At 47.6% G+C, this 27112-nt stretch overlaps 1 protein-coding gene across 3 annotated transcripts in view; it reads right to left on the bottom strand.

The window, feature by feature from the left end:
* Window positions 1-2110: 2110 nt before the first annotated feature.
* Window positions 2111-27112, bottom strand: part of TXNDC16 (thioredoxin domain containing 16) — a 63682-nt gene continuing 38680 nt past the window's right edge. For all 3 annotated transcript variants that reach the window (XM_039535288.1, XM_039535286.1, XM_039535285.1), the window contains 7 exons: window positions 23813-23981; window positions 20049-20185; window positions 10024-10108; window positions 8272-8410; window positions 7740-7900; window positions 5985-6175; window positions 2111-2517 (listed from right to left, as the gene is read on the bottom strand). In XM_039535288.1, the coding sequence (XP_039391222.1) occupies window positions 2225-2517; window positions 5985-6175; window positions 7740-7900; window positions 8272-8410; window positions 10024-10108; window positions 20049-20185; window positions 23813-23981 (1175 nt within the window). In that variant the 3' untranslated portion in view covers window positions 2111-2224. The remainder of the gene's footprint in view (window positions 2518-5984; window positions 6176-7739; window positions 7901-8271; window positions 8411-10023; window positions 10109-20048; window positions 20186-23812; window positions 23982-27112) is intronic.

Raw genomic sequence — 27112 nt, forward strand, 5'->3', positions numbered from 1 at the left:
CTAAACTGGGCATAATTTAAAGCCTCCATAAGCCTGGAGGTCTTGAGCAGCGTATAGGGCCTTGTTTGGGGGGCGGTGAAAGGTCCATCCCTGCTCCCACTACCGTCAACAGTAAAACGCACTTAGATTTCAACAGGATCGGGCCCAAGGTGGCAATTGTTGGGGTGTAACTCTGTGTATCGTGGCTATGCCAGCAAGCTCTCCCTGCTGCTAGCAGAGAACTCCAAGTGTGCTCGTGACCAGCAACCAACCAACTCTCTGTATAACTTCACTTACATTTATTCATCTGAATTTGGGTTATTGCAGATTATGTACTATATGTATCTTGTATCAGAGGGGGAGCCGTGTTAGTCTGAATCTGTAAAAGCAGCAAAGAGTCCTGTGGCACCTTATAGACTAACAGACGTATTGGAGCATGAGCTTTCGTGGGTGAATCCCCACTTCGTCGGATGCATGTATCTTATGAGTTTTTAAACAAGCTTTGTACCTGTAGATTATCTAAGCACTATACCCCAGAGCTGGGAGGGAGAGGCGCCTCGCCCCATCGCCGCAGCCCCGGGGCTGGGAGGGAGAGGCGCCTCGCCCCATCGCCGCAGCCCCGGAGCTGGGAGGGAGAGGCGCCTCGCCCCATCGCCGCAGCCCCGGGGCTGGGAGGGAGAGGCGCCTTGCCCTATCGCTGCAGCCCCGGGGCCGGGAGGGAGAGGTGCCTCTCTCCTCGCTGCAGCCCTGGGGCTCGGGGAATTGCCGCAGTCCCGCACACCCCAAGCTCTCCCATCACCAGCCCCCACCTCACCCCACTGCCATCTTCCAGGCCCACCCGTGGCCAGGCCCTTGAGTGCAGTGCGCATGCCTGCGCGGCTCTGCTAATTAAGTGTGCGGCTTCCCGCACAGCCATGCCCCTTAGAGGGAACGCCGATCACCACCACCGCTGATTGTAAAAGGGAAGCAAGCGCCAAAGGGATGCTGCCTTTTTCCTGGGCAGTACGTCTCCCAATCTGGGAGAGGGTGTGAAACAGATCTCCCAGCATCCGGAGCAGCCTTGGCTCTCCGGCCTGGGTCGCTGCAGACTCTTGATGCCTTTTGCACAGCTCTGAAGGGCCGTCCTGCCGCGCTCTCCCGCCCTAGTCTGCTCAGGTCGCAGCCCGACTAGTCATCACGGGAGGAACAGTGACGTGACTGGTGACGGCTGCCTGCAATCTGCCAGCAGGGAGCCGGCCAGTTTGTACGTCCGGGCCCATCCCTGCTCAGAAACAGCAGGCGATGGATTCAGCTGAGCAGAGCTAGCCGTCACACACAAACATGTCAGGGAAAGCCAAGACCTGGGAAGTCCAGTGTGTTTGTCTTCCCCGCTCGGCTCCCCTTTTCTCAGGCCAGCGCCACACGCAGCTTTTGTACCGATGTCACTATTTCCGGGAGGGGGGCGATTTTTCTACCGATATAGTTATACCCATACAGCTCCTAGCTGAAGTCGATGTACTGAGACCCACTCACCGTGGTGTCTTCACCGCGGTGAGTTGACTGCTGCCGCTCCCCTGTCGACTCCGCCTGCGCCTCTTGCGGCGCTGAAGTACAGGAGTCGACGGGAGAGCGCTCGGGGGTCGATTTATCGTGTCTAGACTAGACGCGATAAATTGACCTTTGCTGGATCGACCGTTGCCCACCGATCCGGCGGGTAGTGTAGACATACCCCTAGTGTGGACACACTTATACTGGTGTAAAGGTGCCTTATGCTGGCGTAATCACATTTATACCAGTATAACTGCACATACACTAGGCTTTAACTAGACTGGGATAGTTCGGTGTGTGGACAGAGCCCTCAGCAATAGGAATTAGCTTGTTCACACATCCTGATCAGCTTGCAAAATGCAGAACGCCGGGCTATTTCCCTTCCTGATTTGCCATGAAACACTATACAATAGGTCAGATTTAAGTGGAGACCTGACGGATGCTCCCGCAGCAGCCAGGAACATTCTCAGAGCCCAGCTGCGGTAACACAGATCGTAGCGCTAGACAAAATGACCTGCGCTTGATCAGCTTGGAAATTGGGCTTTAAACCGTAATCCTGCTGCGGCCTTCACTCCACAACCAGTTTCTCACACAACCACATCCCTTTTGGTTTTAAAGAATCACTATGACCATTTTAATCATCGAATCTGCATGGGTGAAACATCCTGGCCACCCTTCTAACGGCCTTCGTTAGCACCCGTATGCTGATTGTTGGCCATCACAGCTCTGTGTGTCGCTTGGGCGGCTTCTCTCTTCCTGCGAGCCTTGGGACCGTGCCACGCAAGTCTCTCCCTGGCGACTGGCCTTCCTCTGCTTCCAGCCCCGGTTCTTCCACCTGCTCCTCTCGGACCGTCGACTTCTCTTCAGAGACCTCTTCTGCCTGCTGCAGCTCATCGGTGCCACCACGACTATAAACTGTGTGCACTGTGAATTTAGGCAGGGTGGCCTCCATCATGCGTAAGAAATTGTAAGCAGGAAGAGGAGGCTTCCAGGCTTCATCAGACAAAGTAGCTGAGAAGAGGATACAATCAGAAGTTAATGACCAAGGGTTGGGACACAACGGATGGCAGGTAGGTCCAGATCTTGCACTGAGAACTGCACGACCCTATAGACCCCTCACTGTGCGATTCTCAGTGCAGGCCAGGGCCTAGCATTTCTCAGTGGTTTGAGCATTGGCCTGCTAAACCCAGCGATGTGAGCTCAATCTTGAGGGGGCCATTTAGGGAGCTGGGGTAAAAATCTGTCTGGGGATTGGTCCTGCTTTGAGCAGGGGTTGGGACTAGATGACCTTCTGAAGTCCCTTCCAACCCTGATATTCTATGATTCTATGATAACAGTTTGGCCAGAGCAGTTTCAGTCAGTTATGGAAATCACAGTTTCACTACAGTTTCCATTACCTACTCAGGACATTTGTTTTTCTCAGGGCTGGAAAGAATTTGTATTTTTGAAACTGGATATCTTCTTTAAACAGGGTCTTCAAATTGAGGACAATAATACAGTCATTTAATAAACACAATATGCAGTCCTGGCCCTTTGAAATTCCTCCTGTAGTAGAGGAGATCTCTTGCCCTCCAAGGTGAAGTCCAGTGCGTAAGACTGTGAGTGCCTATAAAAAGTTCCCAAAGGGCTAGAGGAGTTTTAAAGGGACAGGACTCTAAAGACCATCTTCTTGTTTTGCACATGAGAAACTGGAGTTTTTTCAAAACATCTCCATTTCCCCCAAAAGTTGTGAGTTTTTTAAAAAAAAATTCAAGCTTTGCATCACATTTATCCCCTTCCTTCAAACCATTCTGTCCCCAGAAAGATTTAATGCAAACCAACAGGCTTTGGTTATGGTGTGTTATGTGTATTGTGTTTGATGTGTATTGCGTATTGTGCATTACGTTCTTATGTGTGCAAATAAAGCTCTTTGCTTCAAAGTTATTTTTGCTCTTCTAGAATTGCTGCACAAGGGAACCACGCTGAGCTCATCTGACTAGAACCAGACTGGACCCACCCACCATGAAAGTTGTTTTGTAAATCTACACCTTCAGCATTAAGTATGTTGAAAAAGGTAGACAGTGGATGTCTTGTCTATTGTTCTGACTATAGAAGAGAGGACTAGTATTGAGACGAATCCTCTGTTCTAAGTACAAAGGAAATCTCCTTCCTGTGCATTAGTATGTCACAGCTGAACAGGGAGGAGGTGGAAGTCACATCTGCCATCTGAAGTAGTTGGGACACCTCTGACAATAATATTTAAACAAAAGCTTTCAGTGGGGACTTAAACATGTGCTTAAAAGCTCTGTTGAACTGGGGCCTGAATTAAGAAACGATTGAGTGTCCTGCTGAACTAGGTTTCTACAAAAGGAAAATGCCCTAACAGAAATATAGTATGCAAGGCATAAACATATGCACAGAAGGTGAAACTGGGACTTACAGGCTGAAAAGGGCTTATGTGGGACATCACTGGGACACTGTCCTTGCTCTGCCCATGGGTGAATTCTACACACAGGCCCCAGTCCTGCCATGAGCTGGATGTGAAATGAACGACAAATGAAAAGCCCACGCAATAGAGAAAATTATCTCTTCAATATAAGGTGAGCAGATTCAGCTTGTTTGTACAGAGCTGAGGAAACACAAGAGATTGACCCGATACTGGTGTCATTTAGGGCCTACCAAGATTGGGAGATTGGACAGAAAGGTGAGAAACTAAGTGTTACTCTGCTGACAACAGGAGGTAGGAGATCGTTATCTTGTCCAAGAAAAGTACTGAAAGGAAGTGAGGTGGATCTGTTTCCATTAGATAAGAAAGGTTCTTACGCATGTTTTTAATGGTAATTCCACAGTTTGTGGGGTTAAAGCATGAGATACATTAGTCTTGGGACTCTTTCCAAACTAAAATTCGATGCAGTTGTTGAGGGCCTTTTATTTCCACAAAAGCCTCACCTATTACCACAGTGTGGAGCTTTGTCTCCCTCTAGTTGCCGGACCACGTAACAGCTTTATGAGTGTGCCACTGCCTCACGGTGCACACACCAATTCTTAGCTCAGGAAGTAGAAGCCCATGTTTTTAGATCACTCGGTCCGGAGTTCAATCTCCACCAACAACCAGTCTATTACCAGGAAGCAGTAGCAGACTCATAAACCTAATATGTGGCCCTGCCACTAGAGGGGGACAAATTGCCAAGCCGTCTCCAGGGGTTTAGCGCTTCTCAAAACGTCTCAAATTCTGAAATACTGCGACGGAAGAAAGGGACGTGTATTTCAACAAGAACATTGGCAAAAAGCGTGTTCCCTTGTCCAAGCCGCTGTACGTGAGTCGCACTGACATTGCCAACATCTGCTGGGTTTGGATAAGTCGGCTTTAAACAAGCACTCTAGAATCCACTCAAACCAGCTTATCCAAATTTTCATTTGGAAAGAGTCGTACAGGAAGGGTGCTAGATGTCAGCACTCAGGTTCCATCTCCTGTTTGCCTGTGCCATCCCCGCTATCAATCAACCCCACCACTACACCTATCGCCATAGGATCCAGGTGCTATCCTGAGCTCAACAGTAGTGTAAAGAATATAGCCATTGGTTCTGTAGGCATTGACTGGAAATGGTTTGGAAATCAGGATCTCTAAGAAATTATTCCAGTGGAGAAAAAGACTCCACTAACCAGAAACTACTCAGAGTACATTGGCATGTAGAGATGTCTTTAGCTGTGGAGGGAAAGAGATTTGGGGACAACACATGGTAGATACTATGTTAAAAAGGGATGTCCACAATCTTGTTATTGGCCACTAGGAAGCTAACCCAAAACCCACTGGAGTCTTTCCATTGACTTCAATGGGGTTTGGATCAGGCCTTAGATTATCTCCTCAGAAAACACCTGGTTTTGCCCCGGTGTCACTAACAATCCACCAGGATTGTATTTCACGTTGCTCCACAATTGAGTGTTAGTTTAGTGATTCTGAGTCTGATATTGTTGTAGGGACGAATTATGAAAAGTGTTTTGGCTTTTTCCACCTCAATTCCTGAGTCACACAAGCCACTGAACAGTTACCAATAACGACAGTACTCCATCTTCAAAGAATTTCCAGTACGAGGCACCAGATCCCTTTCCACCGATACTGCACTTTGCCAGCAAATGCACGGGCAGGCTGCATGCCTAGCACTGAAAGTTCCTAGTATGAGAGCTGGGGCAGACTCAGGAGGCTTTTCACTAGCAATCAGCATTAAGAAAGCCCAGTTCTCAATAACAGGGGTCAAATACAGGTTTGTGGCTTATTGCAGAAAACTGATGGCAGTTCAGAACAATTCCCCCCCAGCTCTGGACAATAAGCAGCCCGCAAAGCACAGCACCTCAGCCTGCAGAATCCGAGTTGGCTTTTCTGGCTGGACTATTTGTGCTTTGGCTCAAGCACAGAATAACTGAACTTTCCCATCATTAAATAACCATGACAGACAACTGAGCGCGGGGCCTAGAAGCATCAGACAAGCATGCATACTTACCGCTGGGAATCTCGAGCCCGGCTTTTAATTTCTCGAGCCAAGACAAGACGTTCGTTTCGGTGACGGGTTGGTCTGCAGGAAATGCGAATACTTGACCGCCGGAATGAAGGTTCACCCAGGCAAGAAGGGGCAGAGGAGGTGGAGTGCTGAAATATGCCTTCAGGACTCCTCTGCCGACAGGAGTGTTTTTCCTGTAGAACAGATCAGATTGAACTTGGTCACTAACACGTAAGCAATGAGACAGGAATAGGATGTCCCCATTTGATAGGAACAAGCCCGATATTCAGGGCTTTTTCTTATAGAGGTGCCTATTACCCCCCACCCCCAGTCCTGATTTTTCACACTTTCCATCTGGTCACCCTAGACAGGAATGAGTAGCAAAGGCTAGATCCTGTGAGGTGCTGAACGCTCTGCCCTGATCCAGCAAAGCACTTCAGCCTGTGCTTAACTTCAAGCCTGTGGCCAGTTGCACTGAGGTCAATGAGATTACTCATGTGCTTCATGGTAAATGTGCTTCAGCTGGATCAGCCCTAATGTGTCTGTGTGAGAGTGAAGTGTGGCCCACTGTGTAGGGGCACGGTGTGGGAGGAGGGTTAGGGGGCAGGGGTGACTTCACTCCTGTGAAGATGATCAGCATGAGTCTTATGAACCACTTAAGGCCTACGCTGAGTGCTGCCTAGGAGTTGGGCTGGTTTTCTGCACAGCAGTGAATTTCACCCTGGAAGAGGATGCATTTTACTAGCTATAAAGCAAACAGGCATCTCCTTCCCAGTCTAGCCATTTAAACAACACAACCTTTTCCTCTTTGAAACAACACTTCTTCCTTCCAAAAAGGTGAATTTTCTTTTTAAATAAAGACCAGTGGAGGATCGGGGCAGGGAGAATTTGAGAAGGCCAAAAATTCCAGGGGCGCTTATATACCGCACATTACTGGCAACCAGCTTGTTTGCCCTTAAAAAAAAAAAATGTGCGTTCCCCATCAGCTAAATGACTCCCCGCCCCGCAATACAGTTCTCAATATCAGAGCACTTTCTGATTCATTTATTTTGGCACCTCAGGGAAGAGAAAAAAATGCAGAGAGGAACAATTAAAAATAGGTCAGGGAGGAGATAAAAATCTTCCCTCCTGCAACTCTGCATTTCTTGGCTGTTATCTTTGCTCTGTTTCACAATTTGGTTGATTGTGGGGGCGGGGCTGGTCCCTTCTTTTGCTTTAAATCTTTCACTCCTTCTTTTGAAAATGTTCCTCTCTCTCCCATACCCAGCCCTTCATTTGCATTGTTCATGAGTATTTTCACGTTAGTTACTCAGAAAGTAAAATCAATCAAATGAACTCCTTCAGCGAGAATTCATTTACCCTGTTCTCCTATGGGCGAACAATAAACTCCAGGGTCGCACCAGTTATCAGAACAAGGACAGGATTCAATTGATAGTTTAGTACTTTTCCTCGAACACTGGCAGTCATCATTCAACTCTGACTGCACTTGGCTCTTTGGGTCACTCTCTGTTTCGCTGTTGTCCAGGCCTACGTTATTAAAGGCTTTAATCACTACTAAATAACTCAGCGTCAGCAGAGGAATATGGACGTAGGACTGCAATGGACGTCCTGCTTCTGCAGGCACCCTTCCCCATGATTGCCAGTGAGTTCACACTGAATACCAGGTTAAAAAAACAGCTCAATGGTGTTTTCAGTAACAGCAGAACCATGATGTGAGCTAGGTCCTGGAAAGAAGCAAATATGTTTTTTCACGCTCACAAGTTCATCCAGCAAGCGAGAAACGCCTCGTGGCCTTTTCCATTCGCCAAACTCAACATTTCCATTCTCATGCTTCGATTTAGGCCTCCATCGTTGAACAAAACGAGTAAGGGTTTTTCCAGGCTCAAATAGTCAGGGAGATTTTCCACTGTGATTTCTGGCTGCAAGAGAACAAAGTCAGATGGATTTTAGGGTGAAAGGATCAAGGCCAGAAGAACGCAGGGGCTAATTTTATGGAGTGGTGCCATTTATACATTGGGTGGAAGCTGCTCAGATTATGGATGCGTTTAAAATGCCTGGAATGCAGACACATGAATCCAGCGGGCTTAACAATGTCTGTGGGTATGAAATTCACCCCTTTCCAGTGGAATGGTGCCAGGCCTAGGCACCAGTTAGATATAACCCCACCCACCCAGCACTTGTTTAAACACATCTGTGAACACATTGCGGATGGTCATGCAGTATCTCATGAACTTCCCCATGTAACTGAGAAAGTGCATTTATTTTTACCGTAAGCAGCAATTATACTTACAAATGTTTCCAGTAATTGGGACCTGATTGTCTGAACTATGTCCGGTGCACTCTGTTTTGATAGCGGGACGCTATCTATTCTGTGATCTTCATGCCTAGCTAGAAGCAGCGCTGGAAGAGGCACGGCATATTTATGGGCCCTACAGGAAAATGGCTTATTACAACAATTGAATGCAACATCTTACGCACGCAAAAGCTGCTGCAACGCACTGTTTATGTCCTTAGGGACTGGATTAAGTACACTGTGGGACAAGTCGGGGGAGGGAGAGAGACTTGAAGGCATCAGGGTCTCAGTCCTGTGAGATCCTGAGCACTCTAGGACCCAGCAAAGCACTTGAACTCTAAGCTTGACTCATATACTTTGAAGTCAGAAGGGACCACTGGGATCCTCAGTCTGGCCCTGACTTCGGTGGGGTTCCTTCTATGCTTCAAGTCAGGCATGTGCTTACGTGCTCTGCTGGACTGAGCATGGAGAACCCGATTTGCAGAGGCACCAAAAGATGCAGATAGGTCCCTAGGCTGCAAACACCAATGTCAATGGGAGTCTGGCGCCTCGGTGCTTTTGAGAATACTACGAGGTGTCGAGCTGCTTCTTCGGACAACCAAATACCCTTAAAAATGTGTCCCCGGCTGCTCGGCCCCTCGCCAGAGCGAGCTCGAAGGCCCTGATTGGCTTTAATGGTGAGCGTGCAATGAAGTAGTTGGCTGAATCACAGCCTAAATGGGGGTCTATGTTCACCGGCCCCAATGGGAAGACTGCAGACTCCCAGCACAGAGGAACCACCTAGCGCCTTGTGTCTGAACACTGAAATGGCCAGCGGCCGCTCGCTGCAATATAGCAGAGTCAACAAGGATTTGAGCAAAGCTCTCCGGTGGCTTTAAAACTCTAGAAAAGGGCTTCCCTTCTACTGGTTCCCAGCCACATGGATTTATAGCAAAGAAACTCGTGGGACCCAGGGTATAAACAGAGATTGCTGCCCTTTTGAAGGCTGAAGGAAAGGGGTCTGGAGAGACAGCCATGGACTTCAGTGGGATTTGGATCAGGCCCACTCTGCACAGGAAGCCGGGGAGAAATAAGCAGCTAAAAGTAATGGAAAAAAAGGGAGAGGGAGACTTTTTCTTTTGCTTCTTTCTGATGGATGAAGAGGGATGAACATTTTCTCCACACCCCCACACTACTCTGAAAAAGGGGAGGTTCTGCCTTTTTTTTCTTTTTTACATTAGCAGTTTGGTCTTGCCTGCCCCGGATGATTCTGGGGGTAGAGAACTAGCAAGGCTGTGAGATGACAAGGAAGCGAAAACTTAGCAACTGAGACCGGGGAAAAGATTCCTTCAAACAGAGACATAAAGTGACTTATCCAGGAGGTCAGTGGCAGAGCCAGGAGAGTATCCAGTTCTCCTGCATTCCAGCCCAGTGTCCTCTCATAGTTGGCTATCATAAGAACACAAAAACGGCCAACCTTGGTCAGACCAAAGGTCCATCTAGCCCAGTATCCTGTTTTCCGACAGTGGCCAGTGCCAGGTCCCCCAGAGGGAATGAACAGAACAGGCAATCCATGCCCTGTCACCCATCTCTGTTTACAGAGCAGTGCTGGCCTTATGGCCCTCTCTACACTATGGCTTGTACCTGTATTTGAACAGTTACGGTAATGCCCAGTCAGCTGGAACGTTGTCCTTAAAAAACAATGGAATTCACTGAGGTGCAGATCAGTTCATATTCTTACCAAAAAAGGGGAAAACCCCAAACACTTACAGAACCAACGCATCATCTTCAGCATACAGTCCTGTTGTTACATATCCCCTGAGCACGTTTCCTGCTTCGACGAAAGCTTCCCTTGCTGTAAAAATACATAAGTAAATAAACATCCCAAAGAAAAGTGCATTTTTTCCTTTAGCCCTCCGAGAGGGCAGTTGAGCGCTGGAACCGGTTTCCAAGGGAGGTGGTGGAATCCCCGTCTTCGGGGGTTGTTAAGAACAGGTTGGACAAACACCTGCCAGGGATGGTCCAGGTTTACTTGGTGCATTCCCTTCCAGCCCTGCATTTCTATGATCAGACCCCACTGGCAGCAAAAGCAAAGTCTGGGGCAGGGACTGTCTTTTTGTTCTGTTTGTACAGCACCTAGCACCATGAGGTCCTGCTCTATGACTGTGACTCCTAGGTACGATAATAATAATAATAATAATAACAATAATAATACAAACAATTACCAACAATATGTAGTACCTACATCCTGATGGAAGGCCAATACAAGCACATTGTCTTACTGATGTTACATTTACGCACCTTCAAATCCAGCAAACTAATTCCTTCAAACTTGGCTTGACTTTTAAATCTTGGTGAGACCCTTCCGAATTAATTAATTATTATTATTTATGTGGACTTCCATAGCTCCAAAGAGCCCCAGTTGTGGACCAAGACTGCACTGTGCTAGGTGCTGTACAAAAACTGATCAAAAACATTTACAATCTCAGGCACAGGTCACCGTCTAATCAAAAGAGGGCGGTGTTGCAATTTCTATCTTGACACTTCCCTGAACTGTAGCTGCTGCAAAGATGTTCTAGGCCATTAACGCGGAACTCCGGAGGCCTCAGTTCAGGGTGGCGTGGGTTCAGAAAACTGCTTATCTAATTAGAACATGTAAGTTACACTGGGGGGTGAATCTCCTAACCGACAGGTCTGGTAGCTACAGATCAAAGTTCTTAAGGCTCTATTGCTCAACCCAGCAGAGTCTGGAATCGCTGCAGACTGAGTAGCTCCCATTTTTCTATCTCCCCCCCACACACACTTAAAAAACCCTCCAAACATGACAGCTAAATGCAAAAATCCAGCATTCTTTCTTGTTTAAAGGAGAGAATTCCTACACTCAGGAGAAGCCAGGAATTTCCAAAACTTAAGACTGCAACTTTAACCCAGCCAAGTCACACATATGTAGCTATTTATAATCCTCGTTAAATTTTAAGACTCAAAATATTCGTTTTTGATTTCAATATTTACCACAGAAGCAGCATAGCCACTCCTATGCATTCAAAAACCATGAGTCAGGCCCTGATAAACCATGAGATTGGGTTAATAATAATACATGTGGGGTTCTCTTTCTTTGCCTTCTGTTTATGAACTTTTAGGGAACACTCAGGTCATATTTTCATGCTCTTCTCTTCAATCACAAGGGCTAGAAATGCTCTTATTTTTCTTTAAAGGAAAGCTGAGATGCTCACATAAATCACATGACTCCAGGAGCTGGGGCTTACAGTAAAGCCACCAGATATCACAAGCCTCATGATAAAATTGTGAGACCTGGCCGTACTGTAATATAGTTAGCATGCACAACACGGATGAATTAAAGTGATAGGTGCTACCTTCGTTTTTGGAATTTCCTCATCTTTGGCCACTTAATCAAACAACTTTAACAAAGCACCAGTGGTCAGGCAAAACCAAAATAAGTCTCAAAGGAAGAGCTGCTTTAAAAGGGAAGGGCAAAAAAGATCAGCAGCAAACAGAGCTGAACTGCCCCCTCCCATTTTTATTTTTTTTTGTCAGATAATATAAACAAAATACAGGGACTAGGTGGGTGAGGTGATATCCTTCATCCACCTTGTTTCTCTAATATCCTGAGACCAGCACGGCTACCACAACAATGCATAAACCAATACAGTCATGTTAGTGGGTTCCAAAGAGGATGGATCGAGACTGTTCTCAATGGTACCAGATGACAGAACAAGGAGCAATGGTCTCAAGTTGCAGTGGGGGAGGTCTGGGTTGGATATTAGGAAACACTATTTCACTAGGAGGGTGGTGAAGCACTGGAATGGGTTCCCTAGGGAGGTGGTGGAATCTCCATCCTTAGAGGTTTTTAAGGTCAGGCTTGACGAAGCCCTTGCTGGGATGATTTAGTTGGGGATTGGTCCTGCTTTGAGCAGGGGGTTGGACGAGATGACCTCCTGAGGTCCCTTCCAACCTTGATATTCTATGATTCTACGATTTTCTAGGAAGTGTCCAGGCGGACACACGACATATAGACTCCAATTCAGGAAAGTACCTAGGCTGGTGCTTAAATCTAACCCTATTTAGGACAGCATCTAAGCAGGTGCTTGGGACTTGAGCATGTGCTTAAGTGCTGCCCTACATAGGCAGGGACAATGAGGATGCTTTCTTGAATGAGACTGTGCTCAGCTGAACCAGATTTTGATGCATTCCTCAGGGTGCTTGTGGCCTGGATCGTCCCCCTCTTTCGTGCGCCTCTGTTGAGCCTCAGCCTTTTGGGGGCTGTCGGAGGCAGAGCCAGAGCTGCCTGCCTATCCCACGGCTGTAGTTCACTTTTGAAGTGATCACTGTGGCAGCCGTTGAGTTTTCTGTAGGAACCAGAACGCTTGAAATGAACGTGGCTCCTCCAGAAGATAATGAACCCTACCAAAAATAAGTGTTGTCTAGATTCATCGTCAAACGTTAAACTGGGTTTTGCTTTAATTCCCACAGAATCTGATCAGCTCTTCACACCTACGGCCCTCGATAAAGCTTTGATGCTTGCCTAGAATAAAAGCACCTTGGAACAACAGGGAGAGTAACTGCCAAGGGAGAGAGCGCTGCGTCCTACACAAAGTTTCACTGGAAAAAGAAACTTTGAGCGTGATCCAGTAGTGAAAGTTCCCAAATATCAGCCGTGTCTTATGAAATCATCCTCTATCCAGCACAGTATGTCTAGCCTCTTGATGAGGGTTGCAGTGACCTCTAGACATCAGTCAGCTGCTTGTAAATTAAAAATACTGTTGTGACTCTTCACTGCAGCAATGGAAAAGTTCCACGACCAACCCCTGTAGGTTTTACGGGTGCTGTATTTTTAAGTCTCCTGAAAGATCATAATTGGGAGGTGAATGTATTGTAAAAGAGACATGGCATAATAAACTGCAGTGGCACAAATTATGCCCCGTTGCAGATAGGTGTTCGTTATTTCCTGTTGGCTCAAATATCAAACATAGTTTAAAACATTATCCTGAGAAACAAAGAATAGTTATAGCTGTAACAAGTGTTTTGTTCTATACCCACCTTCATGGCGCTGCGCCAAACAGGATGCGTGACAGGCTCCTTTTTCAAACCTGTGCAACCCTCAGATTTCGTTTGTAACCCTCCTTACTCCTTTTGCGATTCATGAGGCTTCAGCTTAAACAAACATTTTACCACTGCCCAGCCAATGCCTACTCTGTGATCACACAATGCGGATAAAACACGGCATCAGACGCATCAGTCATTTCCAAGGCAACCGGTGCTATTGACAGGTAGCAGATGACAGAACAAGGAGTAATGGTCTCAAGTTGCAGAGCGGGAGGTTTAGGTTGGATATTAGGAAAAACTTTTTCACTAGGAGGGTGGTGAAGCACTGCAATGGGTTATCTAGGGAGATGGTGGAATCTCCTTCCTTAGAGGTTTTTAAGGTCAGGCTTGACAAAGCCCTGGCTGGGATGATTTAGTTGGGAATTGGTCCTGCTTTGAGCAGGGGGTGGGACTAGATGACCTCCAGAGGTCCCTTCCAACCCTGATATTCTATGATTCTATGATTCTATATCCAAAGCAACAAAGAGATAACTCCATATTATTTGTATTACGGTAACACCTAGAGGCTCCAACCAAGATCAGGGCTCCATGGTTGCAACCACAATTCATAGGACCTCACCCAGAAATCTCCTCTATGCCTATGGCTGCAGCCCAGAATCCATGGGGCAGGAACCATCATTGTGTTCTACGTTTGGTCTGTGCCCTAGTGCAATGGGGTCACGGCCTATGTCTGGGGCTCCTGGGCACTTCCACAATATCAATAAATAATAATCATAGTGGTAGTCGAATTACGGTAGCACCTGGCTGCTTGAACGGAGATTGGCGCCCCATGCTGTGCAAACACATAGCAAGAGAGCTCCTGCCCCTACAGTCTCTAAACAGACAAGACAGACCAAGGCTGCGACACGAGAGGTATCATTTAATTCAGCAACGCGCTGAATTTTTAATAAAAACCCTAGTCCTCAGGGTTACCGAGAAAAGCTGGAAAAGGTAACCCCCACCCCTCCACCTCAAACACCAGGCAGGAAATCAACAGAACTCAACGTATTGGCATTTTTTTAAATCTCTTGATTTTTTTAAGCCAAGCTTGTGATTTTGGGGAGATGTTTTTTGAACTCTTGGGCCTGACAACACTAAGCCGGACTCCAGCCATGGCATTTGTGCGAGCCTGGACTCCATTGTCTGCAGACCCCGTTCAGTATGTCTGCCCTGCAATAAAACACCCGCGACTGACCTGTGTCAGCTGACTCAGGCTTACGGGGCTCGGGCTGCGGCGCTCTAAAATTGCAGTGTAGACGTTCGGACTTGGACTGGAGCCTGAGCTCTGTCATCCTGCAACGGGGAAGGTTCCAGAGCTTGGGCTCCAGCCCAAACCCAAATGTCTACACTGTGATTTTATAATCCTGCCGCCTGAGCCCCATGAGCCTCAGCCCCGGTGTTTTATTGAAGTGCAGACACACCCCCTAAGCACACATGGTGAGGGGGATTCTCAGCCTCTATTCTCACTCCCTTCAGATTTCAGTCCTCACAAGCGGCCTGAGCCCAAGCCCAATGAAGTCAATGGAAAGACTCCCATTAACTGGCTTCAGATTCAATGCTGCATGCAGGCCGATAAGCCCTTCATCCCATTCCCATAGGCCCACTGAAAACCCTGCAGTTAGGCAGCATTTCAACTAGCAGTTAGTGAGCCAGGAACTTTGTCAAACACAGTCAGAGTCTTACAGGTGCTTCCTAATTACACAATGACGCCAGTATTTAAGAGAGCATTTTGTTTCCAGTGTACTGAAAGAATCAACCAACTTTTGGTATCAAATCAAGTTAATCTTCTCTGTGATCTCCTCCAATTTTTCCAGGAAACTTCTCTGCTATTGTTCTTTAGAGACATCCCGAGGGGCTTGTCTGCATGGGGAAATTTGCCAAAATAGTTGTACTGGAATAATTATTCTGGAATAAGACCATTCACGCAGGGGTTTAGAGCAAAATAACTATAACTATTTTGGTACATTTCCCCCTGTAGACAAGCCCTTAGGAAAACACTTATTGGTCCATTGAATGATTATCTAATAATACAATTTCATTGAAAGTGCATTGATTGTTCTTTTGTTTATAGCTGGACATCTGTTAGTCTAACTTCAGCTCCTCAAAAAAACAAGCCTATGACATCATACGCTATTCTGGAGTAAAAGTGTCATGAGAAAAACATCCAGAGACGTCCTCATTCTGCTAAGGAAAGAGGCGAGCTTTCCCCTGTGTCAGGAGACCTGGGATCTGCCCCTTGCTCTATTTCCGACTTCCTCTGGAATGTCAGGCATGTCCCACCCTTTTTTGGACGCAGTCATTCACTTTCAAGGCCTCGATTTGTGGGCCCCGCCCCGATGCGCTCAAAACTAGAAGCGGCTTTTGAAAAGCTGGGCCTTGTGCTCAGTTTCTAAAATGGAGATGACAGTGCCGACCACCATTATAAAAAATGCTTTAGGTTCTACTGATGAAAATGACCCAAAACCCATCGGAGTCAGTAGGTGCCTTTCCATTAACTTTCATGGGCTTTGGATCAGGCTCCATAGCGGGGTTAAATACTATTATTACTTACCCTATTGTTTGAAGATGGTAATGTGCCTTAACTATTGCCCATCAGGCCTGTACCTTTCATTCTATTACACTCACGTTGTGCCCTCGACACATTTTTACCCCCTTCTGTAAGAGCGCGGCTTGTGCAGGTGCGTATCTGAAGCCAGTATGAAGTGCAGTACAGAAAACAGTGCTATGGAACAAGATGTAACCAATCTACCTCTGGCAGGCAGATTCTCTTCCCAGCTCCAAGCATCCCTCTTTCTGCTTTCCGGGCGGAGGCTCTCAGATTTCCAAGCTGGGTGAAGATAACTGACAGGATGTGGGGTCAAAAGGCCACTAGTGTTCAGTTTGGCTTTGGCAGGGGCATGGCGAGCCAGGCTATTTCTTGAGCTGTTTTTGAGGGGAACTGTGACTGCTCATTCTCCCTTTCCGGGTTGATTTATAGTCATTTAACTCTGTCACATTAAAGTCAGGGCTGGTTCCATTTAGAAACACCACGCACCAGATTGCCTCCTCTCCGTCTGCTGATGGAGAGGATGGAAACCCAATGGATCCTGCCATGGGGCTCGGGAAGGTGCGGGAGGCGGGTACTGCTTGTGCCGGAAGACCCATCCTTTCTTCAGACATCCTGGAAGCCCTTCTGCAGAGATCTGGTTATGGAGGAGGGGAAGGGGTAGAATGGGGTTCGTGGGAACCAAGTGAGAAAACGGGAGCAGAACTCAACCTGCAGAAATGTCAGCGCAGAGTATTATTTCCCAGTGGCCAGGAGAGAAGATCACATGTTTTAAGGAAGATGCCGGAGGTCCATGCAAAAGAATGCACATGCTATTGTGCACCTACCACCTGCACATACAAATCGGGTGACTGGGGTGCCAATGGCTTGTAAGATGCCTAACTAGCCAGTGGATCCAACTCATTTGCGTGTGCAGTCATAGCAATCTGACTCACTACCCCTCCCCTTGACCCTGAGTCCTCAGCGTATACAATTATTAAGAGTAACCACCAAAACCTCCCCAAAGATTTTCAGTGGGTCCAAGCACTAACCACTTCCAAGCCTGCTTAGCCTGTAAAGTAAGATGACCATCAGGAATTTTCAGTTGTCCTATCTATTTAGCTTAAGGTTTAATACCATTGTCCATAAGTACAGTGGCTGGACACCTTCCATGTAAAGTTATTAGCAACAGTGAAGTCCCTGAGGATTTCACAGAGTCACTGGCACTTCTCCCTTTATGGGGTAGAAGCTCTGCTTGGGGTAGGTTTTGGTTTTGATTTTTTAAAAATTTATTAACGTACTTTTGGTTTCGTTTGTTCCAGGAGCTGGCAGATTGTGGGTTGGTTGAGATTTGCTGGGCAGAAGCGGGGAAAGGTATTCTCACAGTTAGAAGGCCTTTTTGAAGAGGAAGGGCGTGTAGCATTTCCTTGAGATCATCAGTCTTTGGATTGGCCGGACCTTGATTCTCCCTGGAAGTTTGTTCCATAGCTAGATCCCCTCAACTGAGAATGCTTTGTCCTTGGCTCTCACGCACACTGCCGTGATATCTGTGAGCTGCATTGTCCTAGAGGAACTCTTCAATCTACCTTGGGGTTTATCCATTAATTGAGCTGAAGATTAGGACAAGGCTTTAAACTGGCACCAAAAGCTGACTGGGAGCCAGTGGTGGGACAGGAAGATGGGCCTGATATGCACTAGTATGCTCACTTCTTTCTGCTGCTCTACACCTGCAGGTTACTGCATCTCTCATAACTTATTCATTCCACAAGGCACGTATGCCACTGCAGCCGCATATTCAGAGAGTGTTCTGCCATGAGCATTAATGTTCTACCGCTTTCTGCAGGGGGTGGAAAGATCAGGAGGGTGGTTGTTTGTAAAGCTGAGCATGATGCAGAGTTCACACCAAAACTTGACACACACAATCCTCACATCTACAGTTGTGGTTTGATCTCCCTGGCTCCTTCTTACTTATCATTCAATCAAACCTACCTTCCTTCTCTCACGTACCCAGTTGGTGTAGCATAGCTCGGTATGACGTTTGGAAGGGAAGGGAAGGAAAAAAATCTAGGTGGTTACTTGTGGCCATAGTAACTGAGTGCCTATGCTGTTACGTTTAAACCACCGGTACTTGAGTTCACAAGGAAATCATGCGTTCTACTCTCAGGACGGTGGACGTGCAAAGGACAGAGTTAAAAAAACAACAAACCCTTCAGGCTGAACTTGAGTGATCCACATGCAAATAACAAAAAGTGTTAACACTGTGTTAACAGTGCAAACATCTGTCTCACCCTCGGGTTACTCAGACCCACCAAGAGATTATCTGGAGACTCCCCCACAACACAGACAAACCCTTTGTGTGACTGGGTACTTGGGTTCTTCTGTTGCTCCATCCCCTGCTGGCTGGAACCCTGCAGACTCAATGTAGCTGGTTAACAAAAGAGCTGGGCTTGTTCAGCCTGGTAAAACGAAGGCTGCAAGGGGATCTGATGGCTCTCTATAAATACATCAGCAGGAGGAACCCCAGGGAGGGAGAAGAGTAAGTCCGTGAGTAAATTTAGGCTGGAAATCAGAAGGGTTCTACCCATCAGAGGAGGGAGGTCCTGGAACGGCCTCCCAACAGGAGTAGTGGGAGCAAACAAACAATCTAACAGGTTTCAAGGCAGAACTTGACACATTTATAAATGTGATTATTTCCTGGGGCTGCCTGCGACAGCTGGGGCCTGGACCCAATGAGCCAGGACATCCCTTCCAATCCTATGTAACGCCACCCTGCACATAAAGGGAGGCCTTCCAGGTAATAATAATAAAACACCTACCTCTTACACAGCACTTCTCATCAGTAGATCTAAAAGCACTTCACACAGGAGGGCTGCGTCATTAGATAGAGAGGGAAATGTAGATACAGAGAGGGGAAGTGACTTGCCCAGACTCACCCAGGAGGCCAAGCTAGGAACTGAACGCAGATCTTTTGAGTCCCCGTCCTGTGCTCCAGCCACTAGCCTACACAGAGCTAAAGAGGGCATGAAAGTCTGAAAGAGTGGGCCAGGCGGCAAGTCAAAGGCCCTGCAGAAGGAGCCCTAGGGGTAGCCAAGCTAGGAGAGGAGGCATGAGCCGGAATACAGGGGGTATTATAGGGAATGACTGTCAATAAAGGCAACCCCAAGAAACAAGCGTGGTTTAACCCTATTCAGCACATACAGCCTTTATTCTGGAGCAGGCTGGAAAAAGCCATTAGGCAGGAGAATATTCAATCCCAGAAGGTGCATGTCTTGGGGATATTAAGAACTGTGGGACACAGAGCTAATAAGGCAAGTGCCATCTCCATTTTACCTACAATGCCCACACTGCAGTGCTACCTGGGCTACTCCTTTCTGCCTGGATAGCATTTCTCGCAGAGTGCTGCTGCGTGAGGAATATGTGCGATCCACTGCATGGACATCTTTCACCTCTGCAGCCATGCTCTCTCTCTCCAGAGGGCCGTAATTTAGGTCAATATCTTTGCTCTGAGAGAGGAGATGAGTTATTGCCTGAGTGTGGAAATCGCTTCCTTTGGAGGACAATCAACAGACCACCATTAACAGGTTTGCTCGAGAACCTACAGGAAAAAGATCACTAGAAAACTTCCAAAGGAAGGATTTAACTTAGCAGGGCCCCGATCCTGCAGCATGTGGATGGACCTGTGTCCAGTGTGTGAAGTCAATGCCAGGCCGTAAGAGTCATCCCACATGTACCTGCTTGCAGAACTGGGGTGTAGGACCTCATTCTCTGGAACAGCCTTTGTTGGGAGCACACCAACAGAGAACTAGACTGGTCCAGTAGACAAAGCACATCTGGGCTCTGTTCTCAGCTTCTTGGATGAGTCACTTCACCTCTGTTTGTTCTCTCACCCTTTGTGCATCTTGTCTATTTAGACTGTCAGCTCTCCAGGGCAGGGACTGCCTCCCACTAGTTGTATAGCCCACGGTACAAGGGGGTCTGGTGCTCTCATTTAGGGCCTCCAGAAACTACCCTATTGCAAATACTCCACAACCACCCAGTTACATCATTTAGCAAACAAGGAACCAATAAGTTCCTCTCAAATGGCAGAAATCCTCATATTTAGGTACCAGACAGGAGCTCCTAATCCTGCTAACCTTGTATTCTCTCTCTCTCCAAGTGCCACGTTTACCTTCTTTCATGCTAGGGTGAAATATTCCCAGAACTGATGTGCTGTGGTATGACAACGAGTCGGCATGGACTTCCCCACTTAAATATTCGTCTACTTCTTCAATGGTGGTCAGCTTCACAGGGCAGGAAATGCTGCTTCTAGAGAAATGAATGAAAGCCAGGGGGAGATGCTTTGTTCAACATGATTAAAAAAAAACCCAAAACATGCAGCGCTGTTAAATAAGCAAAAACCACAACAGAGTGAATGCAACGGAAGACAGAGACACCAGGGAAAATCCCAACCAGCTTCTGGGAAGGGACAGCAGACCCGTGTCACGACTACTCATCTGTTGTGGTTTGTTCTCTCATCCTATCCCCAGAGGGAGAACTCTGTGCAGTGGAGCGTCTTGTTTCAGTAGGCTGGGTTTTCGTTCGTTAAACATACCTGTTACTCCGTGTTTATATTAGAAACAGCAAGGTCAAGAAATGCACCTTGGACTTGGAGCAGAAAGTGGGGAGGCTTGTGATGGTCTTTAGTTCCCATGGGAGTTCATTCCACAGGCTCGGACCTAGGGTGACCAGATGTCCCGATTTTATAGGGACAGTCCCAATTTTTGGGTCTTTTTCTTATATACGCTCCTATTATCCCCAACTCCCGTCCCCATTTTTCACATTTGCTGTCTAGTCACACTACTCGGACCCACCCCAGAGAAAGTTCTGTCTCCTGTAAAGATGAGCTTGACTTTTATTGCTGAGAGCACCACTGGGCCAGAACACCGTGGTTGGCAACTCTGCTCTTCGTCCCAGAGCTTTAAACAGTCTTTTAGGTAACCTGGGCCCAGGCCAAGAAGCACTTTAAAGATAAGGACTGAGACCATGAACTGGATTCAAAATTCTGTGGGAAGCTAGCATAGAGAGCAGAGGACAGGTCTGATGGGCTCATGGCTGCCTGTGTTGCTGAGAAGATGGGCTGCAGTGTTTCGTACTAACTGGAGTTTCCTAAGAGCTGAAGGTTTCATGCCCAAGTACAACATGTTGCTGTAGTCCAGCCAAGAGGTGATGAAGGCATGAATACGGGAGGCCAGGTCTTCATGCACCAGGATGGGATGGAGCCTCCAAGCCAACTGGAGATGGTAGAAAGCGTTACTCGTGGTCATCACGGTGTCAGAGCTCAGCATCAGTGAGGAATCCAAGAGTACTCCCACACTACAGACTGATGGACCAATTGTGGGTGTGAACCTTCAAATCAAAGCAGACAGCACTGTGGCTGAAAATGCCCCAAAATTATTTCCTCTGCCCACCAGCCTCACCTCTGCCTTGCTTGGATTCAGCTTCAGCCAGTTGTTCTACATCCAAGAGCTGATCTCATCCAAGCAGTTGTTTTGAAAAATTTGAGCTGAACCTCCAGTAAAAGTTTGCAAAGCCTAGAAAACGTTATAGTCTGTACACATTGGCGGGGGAGGGGGCTGCCAAGTAGCAGACAGCCTAGACCTTGAATGGATCCATCTTGATTCCTTCTGGGGACAGGGTGAAACCTAGGAACTCAGTTGAGGTCTGATCAAATGAGCACTTTTCGAGTCTACCGTAGAGACTGTGTTGTCAGATTCTCTCCAGGACTGTGCAGATGTGAATGGTGTGTTGATCCAGATCATCTGAGAAGACCAATATATCATCTGAGGATACAACTACAAACTGGCCCAGTAGATCTTGTTGCCCGCCATTAATGAAATGTTGGAATGTTACTGGGGCATTAGGCAACCCAAATGGGATGACCAAATATTCAAACTGTCCATAGCAGATCTGAAAGGCAATCCCCCTCTGTGGTGGAGGCTGCTATCCTTTTTTATGAAAAGGACTGGGGCACGGGCTGGTGAGGTTGACCTGCAGATGAACCCCCGGGCCAGGTTCTCTTGGAGGTGTCCTCGTAATGCTGCCAGTTCAGGCTCTGACATTGTGCAGATCCACCCAGACAATATCTTCACCGCTGGCTGAGTTCTATGGGGCAATCATAGTCCCAATGTGGGCGGAGGCTTTCTGCATTCTTTTTTTAAAGACATCAGCATAGCTGCAGTTCTGGGGAGCGGGGGAATTCCATAGTTCCCCCAGTAGGTGTTTCGATGTGGGCAACTATACCTATTTGAACCTTCTTGGGTCTGGGTGCAACCCTTCCTGGTCCCTGGCCGCACCGTCAGCAGAATTCTGATATGAAAGTGACCTTCTGTTCTCACCAATGAATGAGGGGGTCATGAAGGGTTAGCCAGGAGACGCCAACGATCCGGGGAAAATGTCCAGAATGGATCGTGCCAGATCGAATTATCTTTGTGCCCCTGAATAACAGCCTCCAGGGAGACAGTCTCCTCCACATCTGGACCCAAAGACAGTGGAGAGCCATCAATAGTTCCAATCATCTCCGGCGTGGCCTCATGTTGCAGGGGAATCTGTAGGGCCTGAGCTGTAGCTGGATCCACAAAATTGTCTGCTGCTCCCGAATCGATGACAATCTCTTGGAGGGAGATCTGCCAGGGAGGATGCGCAGCTGGATAGATACCTGCAAATGGGAAGCCTATGGATGGGGCTCAGGGTGGGGCTCAGTGAGGACTAGGGTACAGGGAAATTTTTTTCCCTCAAGGATCAGTCCGGTTCCCCCCACTGTGTCTGGATGGACTTGTTTCCCCAAGCTGCTTGGCATTCGTGCTGGGCCGGTCGAGATGACATGGCCAGGTTCACTGCGGTAGAAGCACAGGTGGCACTGACGGCGCCGTTCTTTTTCTTCAGGAGTGAGGCGCTGATGAGCCAGGTTGGCTTGCACAGGTTTGGCGGGCGATACAGAAGGTGAGGTCCCAGTAGGCCTGTAGAGGGACTGCAGGGAACATCTTTTCTCCTTTTTTCATTCTCACAGCCGCTCATCTATGCAGATGGCAAGGTCCACAAGGGTGTCTAGGCCTGCAGGCATCTCTACCCAGGCCACTTTGTCTTTGATTTCTTCCTGCAAGCCCCCACCGGAACTGGTACAGCTGCGCTGTTTCGTTGCACTCTGTATCCACTGTGAGGTGACGGACGTATGCCACTCAGGAGGCCGCTGTGCCTTGCGCCCCTGCCGAAGTCTTCTCAGGGTGGCCTCGGCCATTCGAGCTCAGGGTGGGTCATCGAAGATGATTGATATTAGCTGGAGAAAGGCATCCCAGTTCGACAGCACCAGCCTACAATCTTCCAGCGGGGGGTGGGGGCAGTCTAACACATCTCCTGTCAGTAGGCTGATTACCAGGAAGTCAAACTGGGGGAGCAGGATGGATCCCAGTGTTTGGACAGTTTCGTGTTCCTGCTGCTGGCTTAAGTAGGGCCAGTGGGCCAATCAGCTGCTCTGGGACTCTGCCAATAGGACATCGGGGTGCAGCCTCAAACTGGGCCTGGGCTTCACGGGTCCTGGGTAAGGAGCTGTCAGCAGGTTGCCAAGTGGAGGGTTGGAACATGGCTGCTCCTGCGGATCTGGGTTTGGAGGCTCTCCAAACAATAAACAAACATAAGGTGTCTCTCTATTGTGACAGGGAGAGTCAAACCAGTGGATGGACGTAACCTTTAAGAAAAGTTGTTTCCTGCTAGTGAAACGGTGTGGAAGGTTGTTAAGCTTGTTCCAGACCCACCAACTAAATTCTAAGCCTGGTGTTGAAACTAAGATTAAGTTCCAAACTCTGACTATGTAAATAGACCATGGTTCTGGGGCAGTAAAGAGCCTTCAGAAATGTCAAGCTAAAATACTAACGACGCTGATATCAACAGGACACTCACAGCCTGAGGAATCTGAGCAGCTCTGCTGTTCCAAGCATGCCAGCGTAAGTCAGTGATCTTGCTCCCTTCTCATACATCTTGGTAATGGGAAATTGGGTGACATTCTGCTTCATGCAGACATCAGGCCAGTCCCAGCAGTTTACTTTGGCAAGCGAAATTCCTTGGGTTCCTGTAGCAGAAAACAAAAATATTTACAATAAAGTCTGAGGAGTCAAAGATTAATTATTTAGGCAGAGAGCTTTCCAAAAGGGCACTTAGTTAAATACCGAAAAATATGATAATATCCATGTTAGAAATCCCTTTGGCTTTGGACTTACCGTAACTGCAGCGTGGAGGGCTAGATTCTGATATACTAACTCATGCAGAGCAGTGCCTTAGTCCCAGAGTACTGCCACTGAAATCAATGGGACTGCTCGCATAGTAAGATACCAGTCTGTGTGAGCAAGGGTATCAGAACCTGGCCCTAAATGAACCTCACCCATCATCCCAATAATAGTATGAAACTTATTAACATTCAGTTGAACTACTGTTCCCCTGTCTGCCAATGTATTAATTATCACAACACGTTTGGCTCATTTTTGGTTCCTCTGTGTGGCTCATTATGCCACTCAGTGAAGCGCCGGGAGCAGTTTCACATTCAGTGGAGTGTTCACTTGCTGCTTTTTCTGCACCGTGTACATTTTACGTACAGAAGACATGACAGTCAGCTCTGAACGGTGGGGTTATAATGCCATTAAGACATGAAGGTGATGTCAAAACATTACAGCAAAGGACAAATGGCTTATGTAGCTATTGGAGCTGCAAGATGCAAGTACGTCCCCCTTAATCAGAACTGGCCAGTTGTCTTATTTAACAGATCTAATCTTGGATAGCTTCTGGTACTCCTCTCCCACCCCAAAAACATTTCAGTGCCAAAAGGAAAGGGGTATGAAAGGGAGGACGTGGCTTTATATTAGAACTGGTCTCCTGGATTGCAATGAAGCCATTTTGCTCAGCAATCTTTAACATGAAGAGAAATATTCATGCAGCAGCTACCAATAGTATAGTCCATGTTTATTTACCAGCAGCCAGCATGTTCTTTAAGGCAGTGGTAGTAAGGGTACACAGAGGTCTCCCAGAGGGTACATCAACTCCTCGAGATATTTGCCTGCTTTTACAGCAGGCTACATAAAAAGCACTAGCAAAGTCAGTTCAAACTAAAATTTCCTACAATGTCTTGTTTCTACTGCTCTACGTAAGTGCAATATTTCTATTCCAATTGAATTATTTAAGAAGCATGTGGTAAAAAGGAGAAAGTCAGCCACTGTTCAGTACTAGTGGGCTGGGACACTTTTGTATTTTGATGTCTGATTTTGTAAGCGGGTAGTTTTTAAGTGAGGTGAAACTTGGGGGTAGACAAGACAAATCAGACTCCTGAAAGGGGGACAGTCGTCTGGAAAGACTAAGAGCCACTGCTGTAAGGCAGCTCCTGGCAATCTTTAATAATACAGTCGTCGTACTCCGATTCAGCACTTCTCAGCAGGCGCTCAGCTCCCTCCAGGATTGGGCCCATCGTGTGAACAAGTACTGAGCATTCAACCCCTCTGACGTACCGTCATATCCACCAGGCAGAACTTCTGGCTGAACTCTTATGTTAAAAATAAAAAATAAACAAAGCTTTCCAGTCCAACAATATCCAGGGATCAGCTACGCATGTGCTATGTCACACAGCCAGTGCAGGGACACCGAGTTAGTCAAGCTGCTGGGAATTTTAGATTCCTCATCTGCAACCCACAGCAGCCACGCACGCAATATACTATTTCCAAACTATTAGGGACCCTTCCCCTGGTGTCCAACTGCCAACCATCAGAGATACCCACCTCCCTCAAAGCTCTGGATCCCAGGGATTCACTCCTCACTCTCATCTTGTTCAGTCTTTCCAAAGAGTAAATTTCCCACAGCCACAGTTTTCAAAAACAGGAGCCTAATTGTTGGCTGCTAAGTCTGCCTAAAGGCACAACAGCCCGTATCCTCCAAGGCATTTAGGCTCCTAACTCTCGTGGATTTCAGTAGGAGTTAGGCATCTCACTACCTTTGAGGAGCTGAGGCAAAGGACTTGTGCTCCTAAGTCACTTAGGTGCTTTTGAAAATCCCATCCTTCGGAGCCTCATCAGACTCGGTTTTTTAAAATTTGGACCCACTTCTGTGACCAGCCTCCCAGCCCAGGGGGAAAGCTGTGTACGTTGCCAGCAGAGGACGCTTCTTTTTTTAACCACACCAGTTGTTCTCCTCCTTTGCAAAAGGACAGGCGATGCCCCGTAAGGGGAAGCAGATAATGCTGTGTGTCACCTGAATTCCTGCGTGGCCGGGTTACTCCCGGGCTCTTGACAAAGCACTGCTGGCTGTTCCCCCGTTCAGGCGGAGCACCGCCTCCAGCCGTCTCACTCAGCAACAACATGCCAGTTACTGGTAGCACATCACAGCAGTATTCCCGCGTCAGAGCTACCTTCCCTCAGGGAGGCTCTGGCAGGCTGCAGGGTCCAGTCAGTTCCTGGCCCCAGCCTGGCCTCTCCCTCACAGAGTGAGAGCTGGAAGCCTGCTCTCCTTTCCGGCAGCCCCCAGCTGAGCTCAGCTCTCCCCTCCACGCCTACTGCAGGGGTAGCAGAGCGGGGCTGGCTGAGCCCAACGCTACTCATTAACCCTTTCCAGGCCAGTGTAGGGTTTATAGCCCATCGCGTCCACCCGTGTGTATTCTCACAGCTGAACTCCATCGTGTTTCACAGAGGGTAGACATCATGCCAGTCAAAACTCAGCTGGATCAGGGGAACTGAGGCCCTGATATCCTTGTCATTCCTAAAACCTCTACTACTCTCGCAGGAAAAGACATTCCCCCCGTCACCAGACTCCATTCTTTTTGGGGATCTCACGAACTCGATGAAACTCTTGCCTAAGCTGGTTATTGAGATCCTCCACTTAGTTCGAAATGCCATTTTTCTTAGCTCCTCTGTGCAACCTGTGTGTGGCCTTTGGCTGATGTCTTCTCAAATGGCCATTCAAGCCTCTGGCAAAGCCAGCTGTGATCCTACATCACTGTTTCTGTAATTCTCAAGCAGTTTTCACCCAGAGAGAATTTTAGCAATGGGATGGAGCGCTGCTCTTCCTGGATGCAGAAAAAAAGGAACAAAAAAAGACCTCTGAATGCAGTTATCTGGATTTTGGCATCAAAAGATGAAGTCGCACGATGCTTAAGCAGCAACGGGCTTGAATCCCCATCATCCTCAAACCTAACTGGTAATGCTCCAAAATGGAGGTGGAAAAACC

This window comes from Mauremys reevesii, linkage group 4, assembly GCF_016161935.1.
Source record: "Mauremys reevesii isolate NIE-2019 linkage group 4, ASM1616193v1, whole genome shotgun sequence".
Lineage (NCBI taxonomy): Eukaryota > Metazoa > Chordata > Testudines > Geoemydidae > Mauremys > Mauremys reevesii.